The sequence below is a fragment of the Drosophila arizonae genome, chromosome 5, assembly GCF_054131065.1.
Source record: "Drosophila arizonae isolate 15081-1271.41 chromosome 5, UAZ_ARI_1.0, whole genome shotgun sequence".
Taxonomy (NCBI): domain Eukaryota; kingdom Metazoa; phylum Arthropoda; class Insecta; order Diptera; family Drosophilidae; genus Drosophila; species Drosophila arizonae.
Window position 1 is genome coordinate 25,321,103 of NC_142925.1, and position 11,568 is coordinate 25,332,670.

General features: G+C 38.5%; 1 protein-coding gene across 11 annotated transcripts in view; it reads left to right on the top strand.

The window, feature by feature from the left end:
* ths (thisbe) overlaps window positions 1-11,568 on the top strand; it is a 91,592-nt gene that overhangs the window by 469 nt on the left and 79,555 nt on the right. For 4 of the 11 annotated variants that reach the window (XM_089472253.1, XM_089472254.1, XM_089472255.1 and 1 more), the window contains exons 2-3: window positions 2,199-2,459; window positions 2,686-2,828. In XM_089472253.1, coding sequence (XP_089328379.1) covers window positions 2,827-2,828 — 2 coding nt within the window. In that variant the 5' untranslated portion in view covers window positions 2,199-2,459; window positions 2,686-2,826. The other 7 variants (XM_018010307.2, XM_089472261.1, XM_089472258.1 and 4 more) reach the window with 6 other exon arrangements.

Genomic DNA, 11,568 nt, shown 5'->3' on the forward strand with positions numbered 1-11,568 from the left:
GAAGGGGTTGCTGCATTGGGGCGTTGCAAACTACTTCCCTTTCTCGTGCAGCGTATTCATGTTCCACAGGACATGAGCCTCTTAAGCCCTTTAAGCCATTTAGACAAACGGTTGCACCAAGCAACTGTTGAAAGTGAACCCTTTTCGCCAGCTAGGGTCTGTAGTTGCCTTTGATTTGAGGGGATCGTCGAGGAAGTGAATCATGCCGTGCTTATGAATACAGTCAAGACTGCTTAGCAAGGAAGGGCTGTAATCTGCTGCAGATTAGTGCAAATGGTGGCCAAAATGAAATGCTCAAGTTTGTTGTATTAAGCTAAGAATTTGATGGACTTGCAGTTACTGCATCATTGGCGATTATTTACTTTAAAAACTTGTGTGGACGTTTCCAGAAATAATATCACATGCTATCAGTGCATCAAACAATTTATTTATTTTATAACCACCGTTGTTTACTTTGCTTTGTTCGAAACATTTCAGTGGATGTATCAGATACCATATATAAATGTCATTATGGGTATATACGCTTTACTCTAAAGTTCCCAATTGGGAGATACAGGAATGTACAATAATAGAATATACATATAAATATATATATACTGATGGTAGTAAAATTCTCACCAGCTCAATTTCCTGGAATAATTGACTATTGACTGGCACATGCTTTTAAGATTTATAGAAAACACTAATTCAAAGTCTGTCATATATCCATGGAAAAGCTCTTTCTGTTAACGTTATTAATTGAAGCATAACTAGAACTTCTGCATCAAATCGTCAAACTATCGCATTACCCTACATAAGACGTGTCGAAATACTCCTTCATTCATAGAAATTCATCAGCTCTTACATAATTCTTCCTCTTCTTATCTATGGAACTCGTTTCAGTTCAGATTACATAAAACTCAAATTCATAATTAGCCATCTCTCTTAATAAGCTTTGTCATCTGATGGCTGAGATCAGCTTAGCCTCTGGCTGAAACTGACTGTTACATTTGAAATGAAATCACAAGCAAACAGAGCTTTAAAGCTCTCTAAGCAGTGCTCTTTACACAAGGATATACATCTCTTTTGAGTCCCAAACTGACGCGCAGCAGCAATTCTCTCTCTCTCTCACTCTCACGGCCACTCTCTCTCGTAGTCGTTCTCTTTGGGCTGTGCACGTGTAATCATGTGCTGCTCTCTGCCTCTCTTATTGGCACTTAGCATGTCTCTCATTCCCTCTCTCTCGCTCGCTCTCTCTCTCAAGAGCAACGCAGTGTTTCCATACAATTTTTGACACTTGTGACATTTTTGACACACAAATCAATTGTTACGTGAATTTTCAGCGCGTCGTGCAGCAGCAGCAGCAACAGCAGCAGCGACGGGTAAAGACGCTGAGCAACAAAAGCAAATTTGAGCAGCAAATTAACTTGATAAATTCTTACATTTTTTTATTGTTGCCGTAATTTAGTTGGAAGTCGTATAAAAATATTGTCGAAGCTCATAAGAAAAAAGAAGAGTTTGTCGCATGTTTTTCGAGCTACAAAACGTAATCGTTGCCTACTTTCGTGTTCAGCGTGTGTGTGACATAATTTCGGTGTTTCTGCTTGTGTGTGTGTGCGTGAGTGAGTGTGTGTATGTGTGTGTGTAAAGTTTACTAGAAATTAAACAGAGCCTCGCTTGGTCAATAGTTATAAACAAATTGGGGAAACAGACTCAACTAAATTAACTCTGTTTCCCCAATACGAGCCATTGCCTGTTCTCTGCCTCTGCTTCTGCCTCTGCCTCACTCTTCTATTATTCCAGCACACACACATATGTTCACTTGGTGCAAATCGATTTCTGTTTCCGGCATTTTTTCACGTGGTTGCTGCCCCCTTCTTTTTCTATCCGTCTATTTAGTTTCCCTCCTGAGCGAGCCAGCCAGCCTTATATGCTCATGCACTTTTGGCATTTGCTGTTTTTCGGTTCAGCATAATGATTTTTCCTGAAATAGACCAACAACAAATTGAGCAGAGCCGCCGAAAGTAACAGTTGGAAGTACATTTTGCAGAAGAGCTCGCCCCAGAACTCGAAGTTTTTCGGCAAAAAGGAAACTTTGGCAGAGCACATTCAGTCCCAATCGAGCAGCGATTGGTGCCACGTGGCGTATGCGTAATATTTCAAAATAAAGCTACAATTTAATAGAAGTCGAGCTGAAACCGAATTCTAATTATTTCCAGTTGCACACTCGAAGCCTTTTACTTTTAAAATATACAAATTCGCAAAGACTGTGTTAACGATATCAAAAGGTGCAAAGAAACCGAACGGACGCAATAAACCAATTCAATTATCTGTACTGCAAAATATATGCAAAATAATATAGTAAAGTCCCAAACGTAGTGAGTGAATAATATTTGATAAATTAATAAATAAAGTGCTTAACAAAACGTGTTCACAATTCTAAAAAAAAAAATTTTGTTTTTGAGTAAATCAATCAATAAGTATGCTTAACATAAACTTAATTTACGAAATCAAATCAATACATTATAAGCCAATCATATCGTACGAATATGAATGAACAGTAATTTTTCTAAATTATTATATATCATGCATATAAATATATAAACATATATATAAATATATATATATATATATATATATATATATATATATATATATATATACATATATATATATATATGTAACAAAAAATCTACTACATCGAAGGCGAAATCCATTCAAAGTCACGAAAATTCTGTTACGCTCATCAAATGGTCGCTCGGATTGAATCTAACAAAAAAGCGTAGCCGAAATACGAATGCAAATTAGATGCAAAATAAATGGGTAAAATGAGGTCAAGTAAATACGATGTAAGTATTACAGTTAGACTCTCTATATCTATATTATCATATAATTGACATATTTTCATATCACTTTTATATGTAGAATCTATTTCTTAATATATTTTCAATTTAGAGTTTTGTGTAAGCTTCGAGAATGAGGCTTTAACTATTGGGGTTGCATAAACATATTGGTTTAACACCAGATTTTCCTGGCTGCAGACTGTACTCAGTGTGCACTGTTTATCTATTCTACTTAATAACTTTCTTCTCAATTCGTAATATTTGTAGAAGAAATCAATTAAATGGTTTTGGTTCAAGTAGTCAAGAAGAAAAATAAACTTCACTTGTTTTTCCTATGGAAATTTATTTCAGAGCTTATACAAATAATTTGTTGTAATCTGATAATATAAATCAAATATCATCTACTATATCTTTATATACATATACCCACAAAATATTTCAAGGTATTTATTTATAAATATAATACTATCGATTAAAAACCTGAAAAACTCAGTTTTAATTTATATCCTCATGCACCTTGAAAACTTCAATTTCTATACTTTGCATATAGATTTCGCAATATTTTATATCTTATCACATTTATAAATATTATCAAGTCTTTAGCTCTTATATGCTCTGAGATAGACGCGTTCAAACATATGGAGAGGCGGAAAGACGGACTGACTGGAGTAAATCGATTCAGTCCATCACAGACACATATTGACGAATTCATTATACCATCTCACTAGGCTTCAAGTCGAAATAAGAATCGGATTACTTAAAGTTACGTTGCTCACATTTAGATATGTAATGCTTGTTTCAAACTAAGATTTCTTTAAATTGACTACAAATAATATCTAAAATCGACTTCACGCTGGCTTCGCGAGTGTTGTGTAATCCAAGCCAAAGAGCTTATATGCCTATATTCTCTATGGAGTAAATGAATAAATAAATTTGTATATAATATACATACATATTATATATATTACTTTATTTCTCAGTTAAGGCATCACTTTGAATTGCCAATAATAAATGGAGTGCATTTCAAGTTGTTAACCAATCTCTCTCAGTGGTTCACTTGAAGGCTATACACATCTAGGGGCATGACATTGATAGACTGCGATCTCTCTCCTCCTCCGCTCCCTCGCCCGCTGCCAGCCAAAAATTTACATAATCACTTAACTCATGGCCCACATTTTCAGAGATAATCTGAGGCAAAGAGGAGAAACCGTCAAGTGCACATAAATTAAAACAAAGATCGAAAAGTGCAGGCCTCTAGCTAAGGGGCATTCCGTGCCACGTCGAATGGTCTGCGTTGCCCTTAATCTTGAATTACAAATCGAGTGCAATTATCTGGCGACTGCAATGAGTTTCCTGTGCCTCCGCGGTGCCTCCGCTGGGGCTCGCAATTTGTTTTCACACTTTACGATTTGCATGGCCCGCAGCCAGCCGGGGCAATCAATGTATTTCGATAAGCGCCAGTTCTAGGCCCTGGCCACAGCTGGGCAACAGCCCACGGGGCTGCGTTGCATGCTGGCAATCGTTTATCTGCGAGTAGACGAGCTAATTCGTGCTGAGCTGCTGCTGGATTCGGACCTCGACTCCAACTCCGACGCCGTCTCCGTCTCTGAATCCGACTCCTACTCAGGTATCGGAGCTACTGTGCACCTTTAAATTTAACATTTAATTGATTTGTCAACACAAAATGTCTGTCGCAGTTTCCCGGCTGGCTGCTAAGCGGCTTAACAGACACGAAACTCCTCAAGCCGCTTACGTTTCGGGTCTAAATACACGAGTTATGCTGCATAAATTGTCGACTTTAGTTGGAAAACGAAAGTGGATGGAGTACGTGCCCAAAGGAAGTGTTCTCTGCTGCCGCCGCTGCTGCTGTGGTGCTACATCGAAAGCCAGCTGACAACGACGAGTGCCACAATCATCAATCACAGCGCCTGCTGTCCCGCTGATGTGGCATGCCACTAGATTGCTGCCCCACCAGCAGCACCAGCAGGAGTAGCAGCAACAGCCACTGCATCAACTCAATCAGCTAAGTTGCAAGCTCATTGCCGGCCGGCCTAGGCCCTGCCGTGGGCGATCCCATCCCGATCCGATCCATGCATCAGTCCAGGCTCTTACGGAGGTCCAGCCCCACTCCGAGTGCCTACGGGATTGTGTGTGTGTGGGCGCCAGCTTGTGTGAACGTGCATTGATTGCAGAGCTTTGCATTAGGCATTGTGCGTTTGCAGAAGCAGCCCGCACAGTGACAGAACATCAACAATTTCTAACTCAAATTTATCTTGCGAATATTCAGTATTCGAGTTAATTAGAGACGGTATAACATTTCCAACGGTATTTGATGCACTTGCGAAAAGTTCAAAATTGCAAATATACCAAGATGCTATTAATAACTGTCTAAGGCAAATAAAAAATCTATTTGTTTTATATAATTATTAACAAAACGTGGTATATATTAAGTTTTTTTCAATATTAATAAGACAAAAATACATATATTTATTTGTTAACTGTTGAATAATTTGATAGATTCAATTATTCAACTAATTCCATCCATCAAAATGTTCATTTCTTCCATACTTTGCAAAATCAAACCGTTTGGTCGAATGCGTTTGAATTATTGAATATTTAGTAAAAATATGAGTACATTCGCTATACATAACTGCACATAATATGTTACATTAGTACATTGTTTATAATATGATGACAATTTCTTTTTATTATAATTATAAGTCAAAGTTTTTGTTTATTATTGTATCTCACCTATAAACAATATTTTTTTTTATTTTTCAATATTTTAAGACTTGAATGATCCTTAATTTTGACTATATATATATATATATATATATATATATATATATATATATATATATATATATATATATATATATATATATATATTTATTTTTTTTTTTTTTTTTTTTTTTTGTGAACCAGTCTCAGTCTTTATCAATTAATTTCACTTCATTTCCCATGTGATTCGACCCACTGTGTCGCTTTGACACTTTATGCAGAGTGACATTTTAGCTTCTTAGATTTTCGTATTTAGGTAGGCAACGCTCAGTGCCGCCTGGAATCGAAATTATGTTGTCTCTCAGTCGCGGTCGTGACATGCTCTGGTCTCAGTAGCTTTGTCTTTGGCGAACACGCGCTGCCCCGCACGTGGGCCGTGGGCCATGGGACGTGGGACGTGGTGGCGCAGGTCGTGTGGGTCTGGCTTTATTAATTGTGTGCGAATGTTTGCACAATTTGTCAATATTATCGCGCAAACATGAACATTTGTAAGCCCATGCCGCCAAGCCAAAGCCCAAGACCCAAACTCCAACTTAAACTCAGATTCAAACTGGAACCGGCAGCCGGCACCGCCAACCGGCAGCCAAAAAGCCAAATAGCCATAGACATTTACATCCACAGCTAAGTTCCACGCCCCACGTTCCCAAACTGTGTTTGCCTAAGTGATTTGTGATTTATGAATTCAGTCGCATTTGCAAGCACATTTAATGCGATGTGGCGCACGGGATTGGGAACGCGGACGGGAACCGCTGCCTACTGCCACCTACCGCCAGCTCCTTCAGCTGTGGGGCTTGTCTAGTTTGCTAATTTTCTGGCATCACACGTCTGCTATGCTTTACGACTTTATAATGCCTTGTTAATTGGGTCAGCCAACGCTATTGAAGGTGACGGAAGCTAATGGAAGCATTCGAGGGCGACGAGCGCTCCAAACGTTTGATAAACAAGTTCTGGCATTGCCTCCTGACTCGGCTCATACATATTAATGGGGACTTGCGACTGGGCCTCTACTTGCAACAGCCCGCTCCTCAATTCTTTCGAGGTGTTGCCCCTAGCTGCCTCAATGGGTCTCAGGTTACAAAGAGGCGGTAACAGCAGCCGATTTGTATTTGAATTTAAGTAGAGTTTCTTGTCGAAGATAATGCTCCTTGAACCTTAACTCAACTTTGTGTATGGCATATCAGAAGGTTTGCTAAAACTATAATTGAAACTCTACAATGCTGCTGTTGATAGCTAGATTCTCAAATTATTCAGGTTAAAAATGAAATTTAATATTGGGTCATTTATTCCTCAATTAGTTAACTCGGCTCATCTATAACAAGTAAGTGCTGAACCTGAACCAACCAAGCTGATATTCAAATCATTCTGTACTTTTGGCCCACCCTTTAATCTTAGGGCCATGAAAAATAGATGCTGGCCGATTCTCAGATCTACCAGAACTGCACAGAAAATTTCTTGAGAATCGGTCGAACCGTTTCGGAGGAGTTTGACAACAAACACTCCGACACGAGAACTATATATACAGGATTACACTATGTAATTAAATTAGTTTTTCATTTCACTTATATTTTCAAATAGAAATTTTGAACCTTATTAAGTGTGTTTTTTTCTTAGTTTGGTTCAGGGTAGTACCGGGTAATCGACCACTCTTGAATAGAGTTTTCTTTCTTGTTTTTTTATACAAATTTAAAAGAAAGGGTATGATTTTATTTTCATTTTCAATTTTCATAATTAAATCTTTATGTTTTATAATATTATACATATATATATATTTATAATATTTCTCTAAATGTAATAATTTATCTACACATATATTTTCTGATCTATTCCATTCTATATCGATATGATGCATTCCTTACTTTAAATTCTCTACACGATAATTTCAATGAAATAAACTGGAAACAATCCCCCAATCCGACAAGCAATAACTTTATTTAAGAGAAAATTACACAAAAACTGTTTTCTTTGGGAAAACTTTCAACTTTTTTGCTCAGCTTGCGATCTACAGTTTTGCTTGTTAACCTCCATTTTATATGCCATTAGCCTTAGACATAAATAAATCAAGAAGGAAAGAGAAAAATAAAAACGAAACAATCGTAAAACCACAGATAATTTTTTTTATATAGCAGGCGAGGCAGGGACTTGGATTTTAGCTAAGCTTGAAGTGCTTAGTCCAAAGTCGAACTGCTACTAACATAAACCAATAGACGACTCCATTAGCCAGCCACAACAACAGAAACAGCAACAGTAACAACAACAACAACCACAGCAACAACAGCAACAACAACAACAACTTGGGCTGGCTGCCACCAGCAATGATCGACCAAGTTTTATAGAAAGCGAAAACCCGACAATTTTCACAACTTTGTTGGCTGCTAAGCCGCGAAAGTAAATAATCCAATTATCGCACACACATGCGCGCCCATAGCATAAATAAAATCATTTGATAAGACAAGCCAAGGAGGCATCGGCCAGTAGTCCAATCTTCCAGCTATACAGTTTGGCACACCAGCAAATTGCATAAACATGTTCCACAGCAGCTGAGGAACTGCTGCTGCTGCTGTTGCTCAGTCTGTGAGCTGGGAAAGGAGGCAGAGGAGGAGAAGGAAGTGAGTCAAGCGACTTGGCATCGTGGCATTTGAAATATGCTGCATTAATATGCCGATAAATTTGTGCGGCGAAACAACTCAATTAGATGACAGGCAGCATACGAGTTGAAATTAAAAGCCATGAAATATTTTCCTGCCCCAGCAGCGCAGCAACAACAATGTTGCTCTTAAGATAGAGACTGCTGCTGGCAGCAGTTCCTCAACCACAGCCACAGCAACAGCCACACAACATTGTGTCAATGTCAGAGACAACAACGACGACTACGACGACTGCGACGACGAGGAGGAGTGCGTACGTGTCAGCAATTTGACAGACATTCATCAAGCCGCATGGCAAATGCTTCTGCGCCGGCGCAACTTCTGCTACTGCTGCTCCTCCTCATCCCCTTCCTGCTGCTGCGGACCCAGCTGTATCAGCGCCTGTCACTGCGCGCCTGTCGCATGCTCAATCATTGCCGACTTCCAGTCAGAGTCCCCCAACTTGGTCAGAGTTGCAGTTGTCATTCATTGTGTGCCTCGTGCGCATAATTGATTTTGTGCTGGGGCATTGTGTGGACTAGCGACTGCCGACTGCCGACTGCCGACTACCGCCTCCTTTGCCAACTCCTTTTGTTGTCATATTAATGTCAAAAGATTGCACTTGATCATGAATTGTGGAACTGTGAAAATGTGAAAACTGCGTGGAATGGCGAATTGCGTGTTTGCCACTTAACACTTTATGCACTTATCACGCCTGCGGGCCGACCCACTCAAGTGGCACACCAACAACTGTGGGAAAGCTACTGCAACTGCAACTGCAACTGCAACTGCCTCTGGGTGAAAGGATGCGCATCTGCTTTAGCTTAGACTATTTGCTGGCTGCTGAAGGACGTGGGCCGTGGGCGTGCCGTGCCACTTGCTTTGACACGCATGGGAAAATATTTTTGTTTTTGTATCTTCTGGCTCGACTGCAAATTCAAATGCATTGCCAACAAGCGTCGCTGTTGCTGACTCTGATTCTGATTCTGATTCTGTTTCTAGGCAAATATCGACTTCATATTGACTCATCTGTAATCAGTAAGCAGCCAGAGGCAGCTGAGGGGGTGATCCCGGGAAGGGGTGCCCGATGTCTCGCCACTTTCTAAACATAATAAGTGAAAATGTTTATCAGAGGTTTATCAAGGGTATTACTTACCTAAGCTACTTTAATATATATTGCCAAATGGAAATGACTTTAAAAGGTGAAGGAAGTTAGAAAGCAGAAATAAAATAAATATGATAGCATTAAAAAGGTTTTTTTAATACTAATTCTGGAACATGAGATAAGTCTCTTGTTTCCATGTCCATCCGTCCATCTGAAGTTTCGAATATATACTCAAGTTTACCTTCGTTAAGTTTTAAGATTTTCCCGATACGTCCACGGTTTAGAGGATTGCGTAGTCTAGCAGTCTCGACTAGAGCTTTCATACTTATTAAGTATGAAATTCAGTAACACTAACTTCCGTAACATTAGGATCCGCCTTAGAGAAAGAGCGATATACTGGCATTGAAGTGCTTGGAGCTTTTCTCCGAAAATACTCTAAATACCGACATTATTGCTTTTTGGAATGATAGAGTCAATTAATCTCAACCACTTTTGCGATACAATTAAATCGCATTGATTGTGAATGAGATATATGCAAATAAAGATTTTACTGATCAAATGAATGTTATTATGCGTTTAAAACCTAACTGCTTTGGTATTCTTTAGGGCAGTCAGCAAATACTTTTAGTCGTCAATAAAAAGAAAAACAGCCGGCATATAGAGGTGATAGACATAAAACGTGATATTTATACAGATTTATAACTACTCAACCATTTGATTGATAAATACATTTTTTATATTCCTAAGTATTAAAACTGTAAAACGTGATATCGCTTAGCTTAGATATATTTTTGGTAGTCGTCTCATTTGCTACTCTTATTTATTTATTGTATAATGAGACATGCCTTCTAATCCCCACTTTTCGCGAGCAGACACAACTTGCGAGTGCAATAAGCACTTAGGCAAAGCACAAGTCATAGAGTCAATGCTTGCCCCTCTATCCCTCGCTATTTTCAATTACGAATCCGAAAGCAACTTCGCGATTATCGGGCACACACAGAGCCGAGTAAACAGCTCGATAAACTATCATTTAATAAAGTGCTAAGAGCAGACGCTGACAACTCAATGCAAAAGCGATGACAGTGCCTGATAAACAGATGGAAATGGTGATGGAGATGGAGATGGAGATGGAAGGGCGACTGCGAGTGGGTCTCAAATAGTGAGTGGTACTGTAACGGGGTTTGCGACTGGGTCTGGTTGGTAGCTCGATTTAACAGTTAGATGAGCATTAATATGGATGCATTTCAATGTCAGGGTGACTGTGGGTGGCGTTTCCACTATGTATAACTGTGTGACTGGGTGGGTGTCTGTGTGTGTGTGTTCAATGGCATTTCCTAGTCGTAACCGAGTTCATGACTTGGCTGGCTCGCTCCGAAAGCTGGGAAACTAGTTGGCATCCAAGCACTGTGAATTGCTTATAAATATCGTATAATATAATAACTGGCGTCTAAATGTTTGCTGTAATTACGAGCAACATGTGCGAACCAAAGCGCCCTTCAGCAAACTATTATACAGTTGTTATTATTACTGTTGTTATTATTGTTGTAGTTGTTGTATTGCACAATTAAATGAAGCAATTAAATGGGTATATAACAGACAGCTCATTGAACTCTGTGGGCAAATAACTTGTGAATGGGCAAACAAACACGAAAGGAAATTACAAATTGTACCATTGAAGAAAAGAGGTTAATTAAAAGAAGCAGCGTGGATTTATACATGAAAATTGAGGAAAGAAAATTAAAGAAAGGGAAACATTGTTGGGACAGAAAAGAAAGTAATCGCCATGGTGGAAATAGTATAGCGATTAATTTCAGCCGATTAATATTATTAAAGTGATATAGTTATTCCAAGAGATACAATCTATTGTTATTTAAAGGAAATAACGGAAAATTAAACTAATGTTTAGCCAAAGTATGGCCTGAATTCGGGACAATTGATATATAATGTAAAGAAAAGTATCCTGTAAATAGAATATTTATTCAGCAAAGTAAATTGCAAGTCTTTATCTATTCTATAACTAATAATCATTACTATATTTAATTTAATTATAATTATAATTAACTATTCATATTATCGATGATTTAAAATTTGAAGCCATTGTTTAACACCCTATTATCGCTGATGATGCTGCTATTTACTTTATAAATAGAATTAATAATTGTTTAACTAACTTTTCTTGTCGATGGACGGTCTTCATACATGCATTTGCCAAAGCACAAGTCTCTAGTATTTGAAA